General features: G+C 38.1%; 1 protein-coding gene across 1 annotated transcript; it reads left to right on the forward strand.

The window, feature by feature from the left end:
• Positions 1-345: 345 nt before the first annotated feature.
• On the forward strand, positions 346-23,704 carry LOC108438061 (dysbindin-like). The gene is made up of 5 exons (XM_017715582.2): positions 346-655; positions 807-869; positions 12,363-12,509; positions 13,590-13,733; positions 21,514-23,704. The coding sequence occupies exons 1-5, from the start codon at positions 613-615 to the stop codon at positions 21,759-21,761; spliced, it is 645 nt and encodes a 214-aa protein (XP_017571071.1). The 5' UTR covers positions 346-612; the 3' UTR covers positions 21,762-23,704.
• Positions 23,705-24,238: the final 534 nt, after the last annotated feature.

The following is a 24,238-nucleotide window of genomic DNA, read 5'->3' on the forward strand; positions in this document are numbered from 1 at the left end:
TAGGGTTTATATTTGCTATGGTAGTGCATAACTTTACATAGATAGTAGACATAAAACAGTAGTATAGACATAGACTATATTTAGACTTAAAATGGTAGTATGTTGCATATATTACACAGGCTATATACTATATTTAATATGTATCACATACTAAAACAAAGATACATCATGTTTTTTTCTGGAATACGTTTACAGTACAGTATTTTTGGTTTGTTGTTGCAGAGAAAATGTTTAGGTTTCTTCCCTCTTGGTTTTCCTTTCAGATTATGTAACAACTCTGGCTTTAGTCAGCTTTACCCCCTAAAACTGATTACTTGGTACAGGCCAGCACTCTTTAACCCACATCCAGTGGACAGGGAGAGACAGAGAGAGATAGAGAGATCAACAGCAAAGGACAGTGGATGTTTTAGACGCGTTCAGATGAAAGAAGATTGAAAAGAGCAAAAGAATGAGGTAAAGAGAAAATCTGCTTTGGTCACTGTTAAACCTCTGAGCATCAACACTGTGGGGATTAACTGGAGGTGAAAGAAGACCAGCGCCTCTGCAGAATGAGCTCTGCAGAAGGAGCTTGACTTGTAAACACATCATCACCAGCTCTTCCCACAAGGCAACATGTCATCTTCAGGAGCAACAAACCACAGCAAATGTCTCTCATGTGAGTATTTTAGCCCTTTTTTCTGGTTATAACCTGTTTTAAGCTCCCTCAGTCCAACTCTGCGTTTTCTGTCTTTATTAATGTTGCTAAAACATATTTTGATGTTTATGATTTATTAAACTGGAATTGATCTGGATGTTCATTTTCATAGGTCATGAACCAGGAACAATCAACGAACCAGGAACAATCAACGAAGCATTTGCATGCTTAAATGGTAAAAATGTTCTTCAGACTGGAGAATGTGTTGTTTATGGTTCTATGTAGGAAAAATATTTTTCCTATTGTGATGATGTTAAGCCTGCAACAATATTAAAACCCTTTTTCAAACCATTTTCAAAACGGTTCTGTATAGAACCATTTAAAACACAATTTCCATCAATTTGAAAAACCATTTCACCATCACTGGAACCACTGAAGCATGAAATGGCTCTGTACTCTTAAAAATACGCTTTTTTCAAGTGTCCTTTGGTACAGACATTGGTTCTATATAGAACCATGAACACTCAAAGAACCATTTACATGCTTAAATGGTTCTTTGCATAGTGAAGTTGTTCTTCAGATTGATAAAGAATGTGTTGTATATGGTTCTATGTAGCACCAAAAGAGGCTCTGCTATGTTACAAGCTTGACATTACCGCAATAAAAGCAGAACCTTTTTTGGATCCATGCACAGTCGTTATCTTTACTAAATAACCCTTGAAGAAACATCTTTTAAAAGTACCTTTGAGATGAGTTGGAGTGATCCAGAACTGACCATCCAACATCAGTACCTGACCTCACTAATGCTCAATCAAATGCTCACAACAATGTTCCAACATCTAGAAGCCTTTCCAGAAGAGTAGAGCTTGAGTTCTGGATGTTGTTCTGTTTGAGTTGGTAGCTGATGGAAAAGAGATGACCCTGTTAGTTTACACAGAGCTGTGAAGAACAACATGAGATAAGACTGGAGAGGAGAGCATTACATCATCAGACTAATCACCTGTGTACATCACCAAAGAGAGACAGAGAGAGAGAGAGAGAGAGAGAGAGAGAGAGAGAGGGAGGGAGAGAGAGAGAGAAAGAGAGAGAGAGGGAGAGAGAGACAGATAGAGAGAGAGAGAAAGAGAGAGAGAGAGAGGGAGAGAGAGAGAGGGAGAGAGAGAGAGGGAGAGAGAGACAGATAGAGAGAGAGAGAGAGAGAGAGAGAGAGAGAGGGACAGAGACAGAGAGAGAGAGAGAGAGAGAGAGAGGGAGAGAGAGAGACAGATAGAGAGAGAAAGGGAGAGAGACAGAGAGAGAGAGAGGGACAGAGACAGATAGAGAGAGAGAGAGAGAGAGAGAGACAGATAGAGAGAGAAAGGGAGAGAGGGAGAGAGAGAGGGAGAGAGGAGAGAGAGAAAGAGACAGAGAGAGAGAGAGAGAGAGAGAGAGAGAGAGAGAGAGAGAGAACATTCACATCACCTTCATCAATTTCGTATTTGTACACAGTTTTTTGTCAAGAAAAACTTCAGGAATGTCCAGCAACCTTCTTCATGCATAATTAAAAGTGAATGTCCTGGAGTGTTCAGAGCTGCACAGACAAGACACAGAGATGCCCATACATGTACTGGACCCTGAAATTTCATGGGAATGGTGCAGGTCAATGATTTCATTGAATTGTCAGTTTTCATGCAGTGACAGGCTGGATTTTGTCTCTTTGTCCATTGATGTGATATGATCTTATAATATGAATTGTTGGATTCGGATATAAAAGCTTCACATTAGCCCCAGAGCTCCAGGGCTTAAACTACAGATGCAAATTATAGACACCAAACCTGTCCTGGCTTAACCTCTGCATTTATGGGAAAGGGAAGGGGAAAGGGGGGGGGGGTTGATTTCCACTGAATTACTACTCAAAATCCAAAGTATCCAGTTTCCTAGTTCGTATCACACAGTGATTCCAGTGTAAGATTGTTGGATTTGCCTCAACTTGCCTGATTTCCTTCTAACCTGTTTCTGCTGTGAGGCTCCAACTGCTGTAAATCTCTATGTTGTTGACACAGTAATGAAACCACTTAACAACTTATACACGCATATTAACACCTGCCACCTCTGTCTGTCACAGTTGGCCCCTCCCAGACCTCCATGTGATATCGTTTAATTCTGGTCTTGTCCATGTACTTTCTTGTTTTGATTCTCCCCTGTTCTGCCCCCTTGATTGTACTCACCTGTGTCTTGTTAACCCCTGTTATTCTTGTATTTAAGCCCTACGTTTTCCCTAGTTAGGTGCTGGTCTTTGTGTAGTATTGTATCTGTTAGCTTCCATTAAATTTTTTTGTCTCTGTTATTGTGTTTAGCTTGTGTTCCTTTTCATTATGTCTGTCCTTTGATCTCTCCATGTTGGCTCTTTGACCCTGGACTGTTTAGACCTTGATCACTGTAATGATCGTCTTACTGGAGAAAAGATTAGGCTCTTTTTACAAGAAATGGATGTGTGTAAACACTGGTTAAAACAAGTTCCGCTAATGCATTGCGGACAGTTACTAACCTTGGAAACACATATAATTTTATGTCACCTCAGAGAGGTGTCTCACTTTATCCTTGTCAGTACAGGTTTTGGAACATCACAACACCATACATAGTGATACAAACCAATCCTGTGATTTCTACAATAACAATTGGTAAACTATACAAATGTTTCTATGTAAAACACCATCTACCCTAAAAAGTTATGAGGAAACAGTGTTGTTTGTTAAATAAACCTTTACCGTCAAACTGTTCAATATTATATATGAGTTAAATTTTCATAAAAAAACAAAACTATATACCATACTAAATAATAATGTCCATACTATATAATAATGTCTCTACAGAGAGATTTATTAAACAACACTAAATCATTGCTAAATCAAAATGACCATTTGTTGAAGTAAGTCCATTTCAGCTTTGTTTAGCTAAAATGGTATATTTCTGTCAATCACAGCACCCAGTATTTTACAGCAAAGTGGCTGCATTTATAGAAGAATACTGTTATATAATGTACAGCAATACTGTTTAAAATACTGCTATATAGTGTACAACAATACTGTTCTTTACACTGTATATCTCTGGAAACCACAGCCTCCAGTTTTTACTGTAAATTTCACAGAATAATTTTTAATGTTTTGGCAGGATCAAATTGATTGTTTTAGTAAATATAAACACATTTGAATTAAAAAAAAGTTGGGATGGGGCAAAATAAAACGTAATAAAAGTTAATAGAATATTAAAATTAATCCTGCAATAGTATTCCAGACTGATCACTTATATTCATAATTTCACTAACCAGTTTCACACAATCACACATTTCCATTCATATAATCAGCACTGAGCCTGTACGGCCTGTTGTGGTCAGCTTAAAGTTTCCAGGAAAGGCAGACGTAATAGGATGATAAGGTTAGACTTGAGGTTAAGAGCCTGAGCTGAAACAGCGGCACTTCACTAGTCTGGCTCAGTATTCAGTTCACGAGGCTAATAAATGCAGTGCAGTCACATATAGAAAAACTTAAATCTGATTAACTGAAAGCAGCTTTCAGCGTCAGTGAGTAAATTCTAATGTTGAGTGATTTACTTAACCAGAACACTGGAAAAAAACAAACACTAGCTTTATTAAGCTTTATTGCTCATCAAATGTAGATCTGTGAAAGTTTAACTTGAGAATGATGGAAAACAGTAGACGCATCATCCCGTCTGCAGATTGCACTTATATTTTCTTCATTCTGCTCCACAGAGCTCATGTAGTTCTACAACAAAGAGCAAAGAGAGAAGATTACATGAGGGATGTGTGTGGATTTGCAAGTTATTAATTGCCTAATATTTTATGTTTTTAGAATCCAAGCGTGTGTCAAAAATTTGCATTTCTCAAACTGAGAACAAGAGAATGACCTCGGGCGTTAGAGAGAATTACAGAAACAGTGGGAATATAAGTATCAGCATGTATCAGTTTGTCTCTTACATTTTTCTCTCTAAAGACACAGAAGGGAGGGGATATGAATAAATGTGAAAACTGACCAAAGCTTTGCAGAACGTGACAATGATTGTTATTAGTCTCATGGCTAAAATCACTGTGAGGACATTTTTTTTTTTTCTTTCAGAATGTCTGAGTGCCTTTTTTTCTTAACATCGAGCCATTTTACCTGAAAACATGAACATGTATCATTTACAAGATATAGAATATTTAAATCCTTCATTCACATCAAGCATGTAGTTGGTTTCAGTATCGCTGCAAAAGTGTTTTGCTGTCATGTTACTGCTATGCTGCTTGCTTAAGCAAACTAACTTAAGCAAACTGTAAACTAAGATGGTATGTTGATGCGTTGATTTCTATTCTTAGTATTATTGTTAAGAGTCTAATATAAGCTACAAGCTGTAAGAAATGAATGCCGTCAGCATTTATGCTAGTGGCCACAGAATTGAGTGTTTTTGTTCATAATATTCATACTTGATGAACAAAACCTGAAGCTTTATTTGATTCTATACAAAAATCGGTATTAATGTAAGCAGATTTTTCCCTGAGGCAGTAAGACTATCACATCTCAACCATCACTGTATATCTAATCATAATGCTACATTTTATATGAAACTGACCAATGGACACTCAAGAAATCACTAAGGACGGACCAGTCATGCTGGAAACACATTCTGTAGGAGCTGTAGTTTACTCACCCCCCCAAATCAGTGTAATAATGTGGGGCGATGATGAGGCGGATGCATATGCGAAGAGAAGCGCGATTTATTAAGATTTATTAAGGCAAATCCATAATCAGGGTCAAAATGGCCCAGGGTCAGAGAGCCAACACAGATTGAATGGGGAACAGACATGACAAAAGAAACACAGACTAGAAACACACAACGGATAAACAAAATAAACAAAACACCACAGGATTTAACAATTCAAACAATACAAAGACCAGCAAACTCACAGGGGAAAATGCAGCGCTTAAATGCAGGGAAACAACGAGGGTTAACAATACACGGGTGGACAACACAGGTGAGAACAATCAAGGGCAGAGTCAAGAAACAAGGGGGCAGGACAGGGAAGAATCAAAACTAAGAAAGCACATGTACAAGACCAAAACAAAACAAAAGCACATGGATTTTGCGCACATATAAAAAAAATAAACAATGTGCGTTCTGGTAAAAATTAAACATGACAACAATTAAAAGAAAATGAGAGAACAAATTAGAAAATCACAAATAAACAAAAACATACCCTCGAAAGTAAAGAAAACATGCACACGTTCAAAAGAAACAGAGGAAACGATTTAAGAAATCGTGACCACGAATAAAAGAAAACATACGTATGAACTGCAAAACGTTCACTCGAATTAATTCTTTTTTTAACCTCAGTCCCTTCCGGGGCTCTGTAAAATAACACTGTGTCATGGGCTTGACATGGTCTGCAGGCCTTGTGTTCAACACTTAGGGTATAGAGCAGGGGTCCAGAGCAATATATGGCTCCGGAGCTGCATGCAGTTCTTTTCCTGCCCTGTTGTGGCTCCACAGCTGAATTAGATTTGTAGTTAAATAATAAAATAATCCTCCTTTACAGTAAAATAAAGCTCTGCCGATCATTCTTACAAAGTTTTAACAAAAACTGTAGTTAATGTGTAATTGCTAATTTACCCTTTAATGCTAAATGCTCACAGACTACCGGTCATTATAGCAACACAGACAACAATCTTGCCTAGCTAGTGGCTAATGAAAAGGCAAAGAGAAAGATTTAAGATTTAAGACATGAATGATTTGGAGATAAATGGATAACTCAGGTTTTGAGCAATTTTTTTAACAAATAGCTAATTGGTGCTATGGTGGAAAACACAATAAAATACAGTTATATATTAGCTACCATGCTAACTTTAGCTTTATTACACAGTGATAAAATAAACTACACTTGATATATACTAATATATAATAGGTTGAATGAATAACTGGCTCTAAATGTAGGTATTTTGATATAAACTGAGTCTGTTCTACAGTTTCTCATTAGGTTGAATGGGATTTTCCGGCTTCCTGTATAGTTCATCCAACCTCACAAGATAAGCTATATAAGAAGTCTGGACAAATCAGATGAATTTAGCTTAGTATGCTGTATCTTCATATATTGATAGCTTATATTGTACAGTATGCTTGCTGTTTGTTTATTTAGTGCAGTAGAGAGAATTTGAAGAGCAGTCAGGCATATTAGTTGGCACGGCACATGCATTCTTACTTTTTTGTGTGTCAGTCATGCTAATCCTGTCCTGTGGGGGTGATGGCTCTGAGTCAGTAACTCCAGCTGCAGAACTATAAGCCTTTCTCACAGTGTGGGACTGCTTTAGCTTTAATGCCATAATGGTTGTAGGGTTTCAATTCACACATTCTATATGTGCGTTTACTTAAACTGTAAACCTGAGAGCTGAGAATTTCACCAACTACAGTTGAGGAATAAAGGCGTAAGTTACATAACAGATTTTTACTGCTGTAACCTCACTCTCATACATACATAAACATACTCACATATACATAAATACACTCACACCCTGCTCCAGTTAGGGTTAATGTTAATGCTAATGTATTAATTAATTATTAATTATGTAGATATACTTACAAATATATTTTCAAGTACAGCTGTCTGTATAGTGTATGTTGTATATGTTTAGGCTCAGAATAGCTGAAGATATAATCAAATACAAATAATAAAATGTTAGAAAATAAGAACTTTAAGTAATTTTAAATTACTTTAAATTTGAAATTGCCAGCTGCACTTTAACTTCTGTAAACATTTTATGATAAATGGACCACTAGAAGTGCTCCAAAAAACTTACATTAACATCAGTCTGAGTCAATTCATGAGTCTCTGCAGTGCAGGCCTGAGTCTGAGTCGAGTCTCTGAGGTGCAAGTCTGAGTCAAGTCATACGTCTCTGAGGGGTGAGTCTGAGTCAAATCATGAGTCTTTGGGGTACGAGTGTGAGTCTGAGTCAATTCATGAGTTTCTGAAGGGTGAGTTAGAATCCAAGTCCCTGAGGTGTGTTTGTCCTAGTCAAGTCTTTGAGGTGTCAGCCTGAGTCGAGTCTTGAGTCTCTGAAATGTTAGTCTCGAGTGTCTGACGTGTGAGTTGAGACTGTGTGTCCTACTCGAGTCTCTGAGTTGGAGGTCTGAGTCGAGTATCTAAGGCATGAATATAGTTGACCTATATATTGATAAATATCAGATCAGTGTCCATGTCAAATTGTCATCAAAATATTGGATCAGCAATCTTGGTTTTAAATGTTCAATTCATGTGAAATCAGGAATGTTATCAACATTCAAATTCAGTGTCTGTATTGAAATGTGGTTTGCTTATTAGAACTGGACCATACATCTCAGTAATACATTCTTACTGTCTCCTTGGACTCCTTTGGCAGAAACTAAATCTTTCTCTTTGGAGTTAAAGGGGTCACTGAAAGGGCAGCTGCTGAATGAGTTTGAACAATTACACAGTCACTAGTCTTTCTTTATGAGCAAGTGTTACAGTGTGAGCTTTAGTTATTCTGTGAGCTTACTGACACGGTACAGATAAAAGCTCTGGGCACTGAGAGTTACATAATCCATGTGAATGCATCATTGTCAAACACCTCCAAGAGAAGAAGTTAAACAAATCTGTCAGAAATCAGCATGTAGCCTAACCTTAGACCAATAAAACCCCTCAGTGTCACTCAGGCAGACTTCAGCTGGTCACTGGTGGAGAGTTTGAGTGCAGTCTTCAGCTGTCTTTTTGCCTATTGTTGCCAACGGTGTGCATTCGGGATCAGAAAATCCCAAAACAGTTTTATTTACTTAGTTTACCTTCTTATCCAAAATTAAATCAATCACTTAAGGCATGTTTGATGTGTGGAAATGGTTGTATCTATGAAGCTAATTTAGCAATGAAAAAAATCCCTCCAAAAATACACACACACAAAAAAACCACATGACAAATATTTTGTGCTCAGAAACAACCCTCTATTCAATTCCAAATGTATCATCAAGAGAAGAGCGATGATATAAAGTCTAGTCCAGAGGTCAGCAAATATTAAGAAGAGCCATTTTTTTCTTCTCAACAAAAAACAATCAAACTAGCGTCCATCTTATTGAAAAAACATTTTACGATCTTGGCTGAAAATATCTCTTAATATGTGCTTATATACTGATATAGATTTTAAAAATCTAAACAAAAATGCCAACTTACTTTTCTCTGCTTTAAGCTTAAGATCAGTTATAGTTGCTTTTCTCACATCTCTGGCAGGAAATTTTCCCACAAAAGTAGAATAGTTTCTTGTAAAATGTCTCTTGTCTAGCTTCTTGTTTGAATTTTACCCTTTCACCTTAAATAGTGTCTGAGACCCCAGAATGTAACTGCTGCACCATTTAAGGTGGAATAGGAAAATTCGAACAAGAAGCTGGTGAATGAGGAACTGATTTCAGAGTTGTGGCTTTTTACTGTTTATCAGTTTCTCACTGACAAACATATCAAACACACTAAACATATCAGGAAACCAGCTATAGTGATTATAAATGCAAAAAAGTCCACTTGTCTAAATGATCAATGTTCATCTTAAATCTTTCTCTTTGTCATTTGCCGCAGTCTGCGCACCAACTTTCAGGGTTAAATGTTGAATTAACAGTTCTACATTAACTCCAGTGTTTATTTTTAAAACTGTGTTAGAACGATCAGCAGATCTTTACTTTACTGCATTATTTTATTTTTAGCAAAAAAAATATTTGCAACTGTTAAAGAGTAATTGCATCAAAATAAAAAGGTATCCATGGCCAGAAAAAAGAAAACATGGAATGTTTATCTACCAAATTGAGCAGTAACATGAACTGAATGCTGGCCAGGCTAATGTATGTACACATGCATGGACCTTATGAGCAACAAGTTTTTACCTTAATTTATCAACCCCCTCTCTCTCTCTCTCTCTCTCTCTCTCTCCCTCTCTCATCTGAGAAAAAGCTAAAGACCTATGTTAGAGTCTTCTGTCCATTCATGCCTTAATCATCATCTAAACGGCTTATCCTCCTGGGTTCCAGAAGGGTGCTGGAGTCTATCCCACCTGTCATTGGGCAGAAGGCAGGATACATCCTGAACAGGTTCATGTCTTAATATGAATGAACATTATTTCTTTTTTAAAAGTGTATTATTCAAGAGATCTGAGCTGATCTGCTTGTGATTATTTTCAGAAATTTCAATACAGTAACACCATCTGGTCATGGCTATAATGCAATAAAACAATATAAACAATTTCCCCCTTTTTTACATGATGACACAACAGTCTAAAGAGACTAGTACTGGAAATGCAATAAAGAAATAATCCACATCATGGAGATAAGGTTTGGGACACCTACAGGAGCTTTTATGAATCCCATTCTAAATCCTTAGGCATTAATATGGAGCTGGTCCCCCTTTGCAGCTATAAGAGGTTCCACTCTTCTGGGAATGTTTCTACAAGATTTTTGGGTTTGTCTGTAGGAAAAGCATTTGTGAGGTTAGTCACTGATGTTGGATGAGAGGGCCTGGCTCAAAATCCCCATTCTAGTTCATCAAGGTGTTTGATGTTCTGCTACATCATGCCTTTATGTACCTTGCTTCATGCACTGGGGCTCAGTCATCCTGGAACAGAAAAGGTTTATCCACAAACTGTTCCCTCAAAGCTGTTAGCATAAAATTGTCTAAAATGTCTTGATCTTCTGAAGCATTAATATGTCCCTTCGCTGGAATTAAGTGGTCTAGGCCAACCTCTGAAAAACAACCCCATAGCATTGTTCCTCCTCTACCAAACTTTAAAATTGGCACGACACAGTCAGGCAGGTAATGCTCTCCTAGCATTCACCAAACCCAGACTCATCCATCAGACTGACAGATAGAGAAGCATGATACATCCTCCACACTCAAAGAACCTTTCACACAGTTAATGAAAGGGTTCCTCAGATTAATGGAAAATGTACTACAAATGATTTCATATAAAATAATTTTGAAAAGCATTCCATATAGCACCAAAAAGGGTTCTTCTATTGTGATGATTAAGCTTGTAATAGAAGATCTTTTTGTGCTACATAGAACCATTTACAAAAAACTCTCCAATTTCATCATATAAAAAAACCTTTAATCACGCAAAGGGTTCATTGAGTGTTCATGCTTCTTTATAGAACCATTTTCTTTACTAAAGAACCCTTGAAGAACCACCTTTGTAATAGTGTATATTGCCAAAAAAAATGTAAGCGATTAATGTGTTGAAAGTATGCGACAAGCTTGTAACAATGGCAAAGCCCTTTTTGGTGCTATATAGAACCCTATGCAACACATTCTCCATCAATCTGCTGGTCCATTTCACCATGTCCAAATAGTTTATATACAGCATTTTTTAAAGAACCCTTGAAGAGCCATCATTTTTAAGTGTGTAGTGTAGATGGTTGCAGCCAACTTAGAACTCAGCTAACTTAAAATTGTGCATCTAGGGGGTGCCATTCCTGTATTTGCTCAGAGCTACAGAATCACTAAATCCACCCCGCTCACTTCATATCATCATACTGCAGCATCGGCCTAACGGCAGAACAAGTACCTGCGACACTAGTTCGGCCTGATGTCACCGATGCTATCAGTGCAGCCATAGTTCTGCAGTGAAGCTGATGGTGAAATGAGGCTGATTAGGATCTCTAATGCTGGATTTACTGCACTGCCCACTTACAGTTTTACTTCAAACACAACTCTGTGGATGTGGCAACCAGCATAGTAGAGTTCTCTGACCCATGACACTGAGAATGACTCACTAAGAAACAACCCTTCACCAACTTTGAAGATGACAGATAAGGGTGTGCATGTGTGCGCGTGTGTGTGTGTCGGAGCAAATCACAAACATGCCAATGACTTTGAAAAAAAATGTTTGTTGTTGTATGTGTGCCAGTATAAGCAGTATTTGCATGTTGGCAGAAGTCTAGTTACTCGTGTATATCTATTCTGACAGGTTACAGCGTCTCTGATGAATCATAATGCTTGAGGGAGCAGTTTCAGTACAGCTACAGCAACATAAACAAAGCTTAGTGTGATTTTACTTCTAAAACTAATCCTTCTATTTTCTGTAGTACACAAACACACAGTTAACAAGATTAGATGCACCTGATTAAGTTCAAGAACAACATATATTTAATGACTTAAGCTTAAATCCTGTATATTTGTTTCAAAGACATTCCTCAAAGCCTATTCCTCTTGGCAAATCATCCTTAATTCCCCCTGAGGTTACGAGGGTCCCAGAGTTACACGAGCAACTTCAGATTTTTGGTTAGTTACAGTACTTTTGTGTTTAGTAACCATCAGAAGAAAGCTAGAGTGACATATCTCAGTTTTCAGTAGCATAGATTTCCCTTGCTCATTTTCCCTTGAGGATTTTTCAAACAGAAGCTATGACCTCATCTGACTGTTCCTCTGCACAAAGTAAAATTTTGTATATTTTGAAGATCCACCTATCTGTACCTTCATATCTTTTATCAGCCACTCTCAGATTACTGTAGCCAAGGGATCACTATCTATACATACTGGACACTTCATCAATATATATGTATGTGTATATATATATATATATATATATATATATATATATATATATATATGTATATATATATATATATAGTCAGTTATTCCTTTATGCACTGATTGTATTAATGATTTGGATCTTTCTTTCTCTTTCTTTCTCGCCTTCTGATTTTGACCTCCAGCTGGGCCAGATCATTCTCAGAGAGGTTTTGATGTGGAGGCAGCCTCAATGAAGCTGAGAGAGAGACAGCGATTTTTTGAGGAAGTTCTCCAGCATGATGTGGACATCTACTTGTCTGCTAATCTTCTTCATATCAACAGCAGGAAACGTCAGTGGCAATTACAGAATCCTTGATTTTGCTTTATTTATTTGTTCATTAGGTCATTCGTGACCTGTTCAACACACAAATACACACAGGTGTCATTTTGCTGTTAAAATCAGCTGAAATTAAGGTTTCATAGATTTGTCAGCATCAATATGGTGAATGTAATTCCTTGCAGTTAAGTGCTGGATTAGAATTACCCCTGAAGACTTGTTAATGTAAAAGATAAAAAGATAGAAAAAAAAGGGACCCTGAGGGAGAAGCGGCTTACAAAATGTGTGTGTGTGTGTGTGTGTGTGTGTGTCTGTGTGTGTGTGTGTGTGTGTGTGTGTGTGTGTGTGTGTGTGTGTGTGTGTGTGTGTGTGTGTGTGTGTGTGTGAAAAACTCCAGGATCAACATAAAAATGATGGTCTTGGAACAACTTTAGTGTAATCTATCCAGGATCAACATGAAAATGATTGTCCGATTCAACTTGAATTAATTTATCTAGGATTAACATGAAGATGATGGTCTTAAGTCAACATTAGTAAATCTATTCAGGATCAACATGAAGATAATGGTCCTGAATTCACTTTAGTAAACCTATCCAGGATCAACATGAAGATAATGGTCTTGAATTAACTTTAGTAAACCTATCCAGGATTAACATTAAGATGATGGTTATGATTCAACTTTAGTAAATCTAGCCAGGATCCACATGAAGATGGTGATCCTGAATCAGAATGAATTAATCTATCCAGGATTTATATGAAAATTATGGTCTTGGAACAACTTTAGTTAACTTATCTAGGATCATCATGAAGATGATAATACATTTATCCAGGATCAATGTAAAGTTATTGCTATATAATTCAATTTATTTTTTAATATTTTTGAATTTTGACCTTCTTGAAATTAGTATCAGTGATTGAAATTTTTATATCAATTAGTTCCAAATGTACACTTTTACCCAGGATTTCCATTATTATGAAATTTCCACATTAAAATAGTCTCTTTTTTTCAGTTTTTTATATGTAATTTTTCTTGTAATAAATGGTAAATGACCAGCTCTCATTGTTTTGGATTAAACCTGCTTTTCTTTTATAGCTCCCATGGACAGCATCTCATCACTGGAGGTTAACGTGGACATCCTGGAGCAGATGGACCTTATGGAGGTCTCTGACCATGAGGCTCTGGATGTCTTCCTAAACTCTGGCAATGATAATAGTGTTCTCAGAACTCCTCTACAGGGTTAGTGTGAAACCACACTCAGTTCACTACATGGTTCACTATACCATCCCAAACTATGCTGTATTCATCACATACACTTTTGAAAAGGATAGTTCTTCAAAGGTTATTTAGTAAAGGCAACAATCTATTTAGAACTATGAGTTCCATCTAGAACATTTTGTATGGTGAAATAGTACTTTGCATTGTGAAATGGTTCTTGAGACTGATGCATATGGTTCTTTATAGCAATACCAAAAAGGGTTCTTGTGTTATTACAAGCTTGATAGCGTACAGTAAAGACAATGGTTCTACAACCCAAATTCCAATGAAGTTGGGACATTTGTGTAAAACATAAATAAACAGAATATGATGATTTGCAAATACTTTTCAACCTATATTCAATTGAACACACTACAAAGACAAGATATTTAATGTTCAAATGGATAAACTTTATTGTTTTTTGCAAATATTCACTCATTTTGAATTTGATGCCTGCAACATGTTACAAATGCTGTAACTATAGCAGAGCTCTTTTTGGTGCAATATAAAACCAGAAGTTTCTATACAGAACTGTATACAACACAGTCTCCATCAGTCTGAAGAACCAATTCACCATGTAAAGAAACGTGCAAGTATACATATTGTTCAATGTAGAACTCCTGGACATAAGTAGAACCATCAATTTTACTAAAGAACCCTTGAAGAACCATCTTTTTAAGAGTATTTTTCATTACTTTATTGAAAAAGTGCTCGAGTCACTATACATTATATACACTATTTATTCCTAAATGCTGTTTACACCATGTGGCTCTATAAAATTATTGCTTTATTTTTGACCGTTTAATTGTAGTGTTAAATATTTTACAGCGTAGAATTATTGTAGTACTTAAAATTATATTTACATTCTTTACGGAGAGGTTGGAGTCTGTGGTTGTGTATGATTCTGTGTGTGATAGTGATTTCTAAAAGAAAAGTCACAGTTAACTTTTAGATCAGAATGTATTTACAGTTATGAAAAACATTCAGCATGTTCAGTCGGGCACATCCAAACTTGTGAAACTGTCTCACACAAAGCACAACTGGCCATGTCAGAGTGACTCATATTTCTTATGCGTAAAGGAGTGCCAAAGGGTTATAAATTATTACTGAAACTCTTGTACTCATATAATGACAGCTCATCATTAAGTGTTTTACAAGCTGGAGAAAGAAAGAAAAAAGCCTTTGAACATGCATTATATGATATGTTAATTATGGCTCATTATAGGTCTAGTACCTTTGGTTTAGCTAGACTATAATTGGAGACCAAGTTTAATTGGCTGTCTAGTATGTATGGGCAGGTTAACCTTAAAGTATCGGTACCTCTGATAATAACACTTACATTTAAGAGTCAGTCATTTCTTAAATATATATTATATATACACTCACCGGCCACTTTATTAGGTACATGTTGCTAGTAAAGGATTGGACCCCCTTTTTGCCTTCAGAACTGGCTTAATTATTCATGGCTTACTTTAAACGAGGTGTTGGAAACATTCCTCAGAGATTTTGTTTATTTATTTGAGTTACTGTTGCCTTTCTATCATCTCGAACCAGTCTGCCCATTCTCCTCTGACCTCTTACATCAACAAAGCATTTTTGTCCACACAACTGACCGCTCACTGGATATTTTCTCTTTTTGGACCATTCTCTGTAAACCCTAGAGATGGTTATGCATGAAAATCCCAGTAGATCAGCAGTTTCTGAAATACTCATCAACAACAGCCCGTCTGGCACCAACAACCATGCAGCGTTCAGAGTCACTTAAATCACCTTTCTTCCCCATTCTGAAGCTCTGCACTTCAGCAAGTTGTATTGACCACTTCTACATGCCTAAATGCATTGCTTTGCGGCCATGCGATTGGCTGATCAGCTATTTTTGTTAACAAGCAACAGAACACCTAATAAAGTGGCTGGTGAGTGTATATTGTCTATGACAAATCATAATGTTTATAAACACAATTACTGGATATGCTTGATAACTTGAATAAGTTATTGTGAAAGCAGCTCAATTTATTGATGCATCTATATTAAATACAAACATAACAGACACAACACTGTTAATAATTAAACAACTGTGTTTGGGGCTATACTTTCAGTGTTATGGATTTTAATGACATTTTTTCCATTTTCCAGCTTTCAAGAGTAGGTACAGCTGCTATAAATAGTAGTAATCCCACTCCAGTGACATTGACGTGGTGGCGTGTTAGTGTGTGTTGTGCTGGTACGAGAGGATCAGACACAGCAGTACTGCTGGAGTTTTTAAACACTGTGTTCACTCACTGTCCTCTCTATCAGACACTCCTACCTTGTTGGCCCAGATTGTAGATATAAAGTCAGAGACAACAGCTCATCTGCTGCTGCACAGTTTGTGTTGGTCGTCCTCTAGTTCTCATCAGCGGTCACAGGACACTGCCCACAGGACACTCGCACCAGCGTAACACACACTAATACACCACCACCACACCAGTATCACTGCAGTGCCACCACCACCCAAGTAATACCTGCTCTGTATAGGGTTCTGACCATTGAAGAACAGGGTAACAAAGTATACATAGAAACAGATGAACTAAACCAAAAGCTGCTCCAACTATGGTCTCATTCCGCCGCAATCTTAGTGACCTCTCGGCCGACCAGTACTCCTCACTGGTCACTGATAATATGCCTCCACCAGGCTCTTTTTCATCACTCAATGTAAATGATGCCACTGATGCACTCTGCTCAACGCTAAGCTCATGTCTGGACGACCTCTGTCCCCTAACTACTAGAGTCATGCGGTCAAATAAACCACAGCCATGGCTTAAAATTGATACAGTCAGGGAACTGCGCTCCAGGCTCAGGGCTGCTGAAAGAAAATGGCGGGAAAAACGTATACATGCAGACCTACAGAACTACCAACTGCTCCTGGCTTCGTTCTCAACCTGCCTCACTACTGCAAAAGCTGAATTCTATCACAGCAAAATCAACTCTCTCACTGACTCCCGGAAACTATTTGCAACGTTTAATACGTTGCTCAATCCTCCACTGCCACCTCCGGCTACCTGCCTTACAGCTGAAGCCCTTGCCTCTTTTTTCACTGGGAAAGTGGCGGCCATAAGCAGCCAGTTCACTGATGCAACGTGTAGCGGTCCTACCACATGCTCTGCTCCTCTGTATCCCTCGACCAAAGGTGCCATCTTCTCCTCGTTTACTCCTCTCACTGAGAGCGAGGCACTGACTCTTGTAACATGTAGCCGTCCTACTACATGTCCACTTGATCCGATTCCTACCAACCTACTACAAACCATTGCATCTGCTATCATCCCAGCTATCACACACACCATCAATGCCTCCATAACTACTGGTGTGTTTCCAACTATCTTTAAACAAGCCCAAGTCACACCATTGCTTAAAAAGCCTTCCTGCAACCCTGCCCAGGTTGATAACTACAGACCAGTCTCACTACTACCCTTTCTTTCCAAAACTATAGAAAGAGCACGGTCAGGTCTCTGGTTTCCTCTCCCAGAATGACCTCCTGGACCCAAATCAATCAGGTTTTACTCCACTGAAACGGCTCTTTTATCTGTGATTGAGGCACTAAAAACTGCCAGAGCTGCAGGACAGTCCTCAGTACTCATTCTGCTGGACCTCTCAGCCGCTTTTGACACAGTCAATCATGAATTTCTCCTGTCTACTCTATCAAACATGGGTATCTCAGACAATGCGCTACTATGGTTCAGATCGTACCTCACTGGGCGCTCATTCAAGGTATCGTGGCATGGAGAGCTCTCCTCAGCCCACTCGCTATCCACTGGGGTTCCCCAGGGATCGGTACTGGGACCCCTTCTCTTTTCTATTTACACCACCTCTCTAGGCCGGGTTATCCGCTCACATGGCTTCTCGTACCATTGCTATGCTGACGACACCCAGCTCTATCTGTCATTCCCGTCTGATGACCCGTCGATCTCTGTGCGGATATCGCATTGCCTCTCGGACATATCCGCATGGATGAAGGAACACCACCTTCAACTAAACCTGTCCAAGTCTGAACTTCTGGTTATACCAGCTAAACAATCCATTCAACACAACTTCACCATAACCATCGACTCACTCTCACTCTCCCCGACAAAGGTTGCTAGGAACCTGGGGGTTATGGTAGATGAGCAACTCTCCTTTACGCACCATGTTGCCTCGGTGGCTCGGTCCTGCTGCTTTGCGCTGTACAACATCAGACAGATACGGCCATTTCTAACACAACAAGCCACCCAACTCTTGGTACAAGCAGTGGTCATCTCACGCCTCGACTACTGCAATGCCATACTGACGGGCCTCCCGGCCTGTGTTGTAAAACCACTGAAGATGGTTCAGAATGCTGCAGCGCGTCTGGTCTTTAACCAACCAAAACGGGCGCATGTCACCCCACTGCTCATTGAGCTCCACTGGTTACCGGTTGCTGCTCGTATCAAATTTAAAACTCTTACAATTGCCTACAAGGTGTTAACAGAGCAGGCTCCTTCCTACCTGCACTGGCTCCTAAAGGCTTACAGCACCGCCCGGCCGCTCGATCCTCTAATGAACGTCGCTTAGCTTTGCCAAACATTCACACAAAGCAATCGAGACTGTTCTCATACTTGATTCCCCAATGGTGGAACAAGCTACCTTCCGCTGTCAGAGCAGGGGCGTCCCTCGCTATTTTTAAGAAACTCCTGAAGACAGAGCTCTTCAGGGAGCACTTGCTCTAATCGCCTCTTGCAAATCTAGCCACTACCAACCTCATCTCCTTCTTGCCCTCCTTCCCTTCTCTACCCCGCTATCACCCCTTGGCCTCCTTTAAGGCCTGACTATGTTTGTTCTATGTACCACATTATTTGTAAGTCGCTTTGGATAAAAGCGTCTGCTAAATGTAATGTAATGTAATGTAACTACAGTCTGTAATTGGAGAATTCCAAAGTGCACCTATATGTTCAGTGGAGCTGATAAAGAGGACAATAAGTATAGAAACAAAGAAGTGGTTTTAACGTTTTTGTTGTGTTTTATATCGATCTGTATAGAACCTTTGAAAAGAGTTCTATATAGCACCAAAAAGGTTCTTCTATATAGAACCATGAACACTAAAAGAACCCTTTGCATGATTAAATGGTTCTTTGCGTGGTGAAATTGTTCTTCAGATTGATGAAGAATGTGCTTTAGATAGCTCTATATAGAATCTTCTTGAAAAGAGTTCTATATAGCACCAAGAATGGTTCTATTGTTAGAGGCTTGACAGAAGAACAGTTTTTGGTGCTATATAGAACCCATTTCATCTACAGCACATCCTCAATCAATCTGAATTTTCACCCTGCAAAGAATCTTTTAATCATGCAGAGGGTTCTGAGAGTGTTTGTGTGCTTATATAGAACCGTTTTCTTTACTAAAGAACTCTTTTTCTTTACTCTGCCCTCCCAATCATTATCACTTGTGCTGAGTTAGTTCCCCAGTAGAAGTAGCCTGTGTTGCCTTGTCTTTTTTCAGGTCTTGTTGTGGTATTTGTTTGTTTTGCATTGTTTGTTAGCTTCAGCTCTTTAGCTCTGTGTTTACGTTTTTTGGTAGTTCTTTGTTTCTTCTTATTCAGACTTGATGGGTTTACTTGGATCGATTTCTCTGTCATTAGCTTAGCAGTGGTTCAGTGCTGTTTTAGCCATGACTGAGAGCCAGAGAGGGTCTAGGTTGAGTCTCCATAGAGGAGGGGAACACCACATGACAATTCTGATGGTTAATGGAAAAACTTCTGCTGGGTCAAACAAGACAAATGCTATTAATTGCAACTACACACAATACAGCTAATTATGATTCACTATTTTAATTGTTTGGCAGCTTTAATAAAATACTAAAAAAATTGTGCTTCGATTACAATCATCTTGCCTTAAAACCATATCAAGTTCACAGTGAACCTCAGTTAAACCTCAGAAACAGATGAATTATTGAGTTGGGTTTAAACTGCAGGTTTATTTTAATCTCCATCAGTATGCAGAAATATTTCACCATGAGAATCATTTAAGCCTGGAAATGTGCTTTTTGTGATTACAGTTCTTTATAGAACCATTGTCTTCACTAACGAACCCTTCAAGAGTTTTTTAGAGTGTAGTGAAGAGTAAACTGTAGCTTAACCTCAAAGAGATTTCATCACCATGTCACAAAAAAAAAGTAGTTCCAGGGAACTCAACACTTCACAGAACTGAAAGTACAAGTCTAAATGTTATATTCCCATGATGTGATTTGGACGTTGGAAAATGATTACGTAACCTGTTTTGACAATATCATGTTGAAATAATAAAACAGAAAAACCATCTAAACAAAGATACGTAGGGAAAGTGTTCTGGCTAAAGTTACTCTTGCAAAGGGACTGAGTGTCTATCTGGATTTTATTGTAGTGGATAGTAAATGATGTGAAAGCTCTATTTTTAAATGCTTTTTTCATCCAAATGCAATTGCCTGAAAACAAAGTCACCCTCTAAGAGAAATTCCACCAGAATTTCCATATTTCTGCAAAATTACATAGTCAAAATGAACAACCCCATTTCCAAAAGTTGGCATGCTGTGCAAAATGTAAATACAAACAAAATTGAATGATGTGCAAATCATGTAAACCATAGATTTCATTGAAAAAGACAACGTATCATGGTGAAATTGGGAAATTTTATTGTTCTTTGGAAAAAATGTGTATATTTTGAATTTGATGCTAACAGCGCGTTCCAAAAAAGCTGAGACATGGGCAACAAAATGCTGGTAAGTTGTGTAATGCTTAAAAAAAACACTTAATTGGCAGCAGGTCAGTAATGTGATTGGGTATAAAAAGAGCATCCCAGAGAGGCTGAGTCTTTCAGAAGTAAAGATAAGGAGGGGTTCACCACTCTGTGAAAGAATGCATGATCAAATAGCGCAGCAATTCAAGGATAATGTTTCATAATGTAAAATGGCAAATAACTTTTGCTTTTCATCATAACGTAATAACATTAAAAGATTAAAGGATCCAAATAAATCACTGTATTCAAGGGACAAAGCCAAAAATCAGTACTTGCTGGACATGATTTTTGGGCTCTCAGGCTGCAATGCAATGAAAAAAACATAATTCTGTAGTGCACATCACAGCACTCTCAGAAACAGTTCTGAAAACCCCTGTCTGTGATAACAGTTTGTCGCTGCGTCCACAAATGCAAGTTAATACTTTAAATACAAAGAAGAAATCATATATAAACAGGATCCAGAAACACCACCACCTTCTCTGGGCCTGAACTCACTGAAAATGGACTGAGGGTGATTTCTTTTTGGAAATCATGGACACTGTGTCCTCCGGGCTAAAGACCACTCTGCTTGTTATCAGTACATAGTTTAAAAGCCAGTATTCATGATGGTATAGGGGGGGCATTAGTGCACATGGCATGGGTGATGTTCACATCTGTGAAGGCACCATTAATGCTGAATGACATATACATGTTTTGACAACATATGCTGCCATCCAGACAAAGTCTTTTTTTGGTGGCTGCATATAAGGTTCATACATTAGCATGCATTAGTTCATACAGACCAAGAGGTTCATACATTAGCATGCATTAGTTCATACAGACCAAGAGGTTCATACATTACTATGCATTAGCAACACTATTTATATTTGTCTTAGAAACAATTTACAGATTTGACTTTTTTATGATAGAATGTCTTCAATATAAAAAAATATCAGTCTGGATTCTTATTCATCATCATTCAAAAGTAAACAGATTATCAGGAGGCTTCTGACTCTTTTTTTCAGAGGAAGACAATGAAGAGTTGGAAGAAGGTGATGATGATGGTGAGATGGTTTTCAGACAGAAGCAAAAGCAAGCCAAGTCCAGAACCTTGTCCACCTCCTCATTGTCCAGCAAAGGCGACAGTGACGGAGGCAGGGACACTCCAATCATCCAATCAGATGAGGAGGAAGTCCAGGTGGACAATTTCCTGTTGAATTCCACAACCTCAGCCATGGAGGAGTATGAAGAGGAAGAGGTGGAGGAAGAATAAGGGGGCTAATATCCTTGACGGTTGTCATACAGCCGACATATGTTTGGTGACAAAGATCCTTGTGAAAAGGATTTTTCAAGAGCTCTTTAGTGAAGACAATGATTCCATAAAGAGCCATTGATACTCAAAGAACCAGCTGTATGATTACATGGTTCTTTGCATTGAGATATTGGTCCATCAGATCGATGGGGAACGTGTCGTATATGCTTCTCTTTAGCACCAATAAATGGTTCTTCTATTATCACAAACTTGACTTCGTCACAAAAGCAGCAGAACCCTTTTTGGTGCTATAGAGAACCATTTTCAAAAAGCTTCTATATATAAAAATATACAACACATTGTCCATCAATCTGAAGAATCATCTTACCATGTTAAGCATGCAAAAGCTTCTTACGGTGTTCTGGGTTCTAATGATATAAAACCATTGTCTTTACTAAGGAACCCTTGAAGAACCACCTTTTGTAATAATTAGGCAGTTATTTTTTGTAGGTGTGCCATTGGCCATTAATACATGGTGTTGGTACTGCAAAGTGGCACCGCAGGCTTTTGCTGCGTTTACATTTTGAAAGAAACGTTAGTCCACTCCTCATATTGGTATGTGACCAAAGACAAGGCGCAAATGTTAGCATGGTGACAGTGTTAATATAAAATGAATGAATGATTGTGTGGATTGTTTATTTCAGGTGTAAAGGAGGATGCTCTACACTCTTTTATTTGTGTTGTATAATACTGGCTTCATCTGACATATAAGAACGAGAGGTTTGGCATCAATAGCTCCCAAAAGAATCTATATCTAGTGTATTACCTGCTGTAATTGACAGCAAAACATGAGAAAACATTGACAAAACGTTCTGCTCACCACTGCAGTCTGTGGATGATGACTTCAGGTGTTAAATATGTTCTGACTGATTAATTACATTTGGGGTTAGATTGTTTAACATTTGGTGACACTTTCTTTTATAGTTTTTTTTAAGTTCTAGATAATTATTTTAATGGCAAGTTCCATGGAAGTCTAACTTAGTAACACTGGAACACTGCCCATAGTTTATCCACCAATCGCAAATAGTGAAATAACACTCCTCTTAAAGGTGTAAACGACAACCTGCATGCCAAATCTTGTACCAGCTAGACTGCTAATTGGAGCTGCTGTAGATGTTGAGTTAGCTATGAATATCAAGAAGGCCCATGAAGGACTTTGGAATATGGTGATGCAGGAAGTATTTAATATGATTTTGTTTTATTCATATGTATTTTGAAAACCTGTAATGGTCATTCACTGTTTAAAGGGCCCATATCATGTCTCCTGATTTTTTTTTTTAGATAGAAGAGTTTGACGTAGTTTGTACATGATTTGATTTCAGTGTTTTTGTGATGTCACAAGAACCAACACAATTACATATATCCACCTATTCAACAGTTTAGCCCGATCATTAAGCATACTGCATACTTTAGCCCCGCCCATTCACAATAAAGTTATAAGCACTGTTTTAGCCCAAACTTCTTTTTGATTGTGGGACAATACAAGGCACCAATAAAACAGAACATATTTACATATATCAATCTTAAAGGCACAATAACAAAAACAGCCTGTTTACATGTAAAAGATACAGATTTTTTTAAGGAAAAATACTGGCAGGCCAGCCACTCCTGGGAAGGTTCCTGGTAGATTTCAATGACTTTGTTTTGCATCTGTGTTAGAATCTCTGTAGGACGTGGCATCTTGTGCTGCTTTTTGAGACCTTTCAGCTGCTTCACATTGCCAGACAGGTTCTATTTAAGTGATGTTTAGACAAAGCAGGTCTAGCAGTGATCAATGCTGGGTGTGGCAGTGAAACTGAGTGAATTTGGTTAACCGATTGATTTAGTAGCTAAGGGTGCAATTACTTAAACACATAGAGCTAGGTAGGGCTGAACAGCATTCAATAAATCTATAATAAACCATATCTATATGTATGTATATTCTTTCTTTTAACATTATTTTTATCAATCATGTAAATTTGACATGACTTTCAGCGTAACACAGTCACTTACCTCACCACATATCAACAATCTGCTCAGCTCATGTTCATAAAGTTTGTCCAAAATGAGGAAGTAGAGAAATCACTCCTTCAGCTGCGTACCTGCTGTAGTGAGCTGACAAGCTGAATCAGGTGTGTTTAACTAAGAAAAACACGCGTTGGCATTGAGTAGTCATTTTCTGGACTTCTCTCTGGACACTACAAACAAGGTTGTACTGATGAGTGAAGCCATTTTTGAGTGTGGATCTCTTGCTGATACAGTTCTTCAACTCTTTACTTGTGAGCATGAGATTGGCATGAGGTGAAGTGAACAGCTGGTTTTCACCCACTGAAATAGAGCGCAGCTCTGAACTTGTTTGTCTTTCCAGAGAAACAATTTGTTTCTTTTATGAACGTTATGATCTGTAAATAATAGTCAGCCATTTTTCATTTTATATTATTTTGCTTGTTCTACACTTG

This window comes from Pygocentrus nattereri, chromosome 9 (assembly GCF_015220715.1).
Source record: "Pygocentrus nattereri isolate fPygNat1 chromosome 9, fPygNat1.pri, whole genome shotgun sequence".
NCBI lineage: Eukaryota > Metazoa > Chordata > Actinopteri > Characiformes > Serrasalmidae > Pygocentrus > Pygocentrus nattereri.

Excerpts from the sequence above, each read along its gene's own strand:
- LOC108438061 (XM_017715582.2), top strand. The coding sequence starts at position 613 with ATGTCATCTTCAGGAGCAACAAACCACAGCAAATGTCTCTCAT. Across the intron at positions 870-12,362 it reads AGCATTTGCATGCTTAAATG|CTGGGCCAGATCATTCTCAG; the intron begins GTAAAAATGTTC and ends TTTGACCTCCAG. Across the intron at positions 13,734-21,513 it reads TCTCAGAACTCCTCTACAGG|AGGAAGACAATGAAGAGTTG; the intron begins GTTAGTGTGAAA and ends TCTTTTTTTCAG.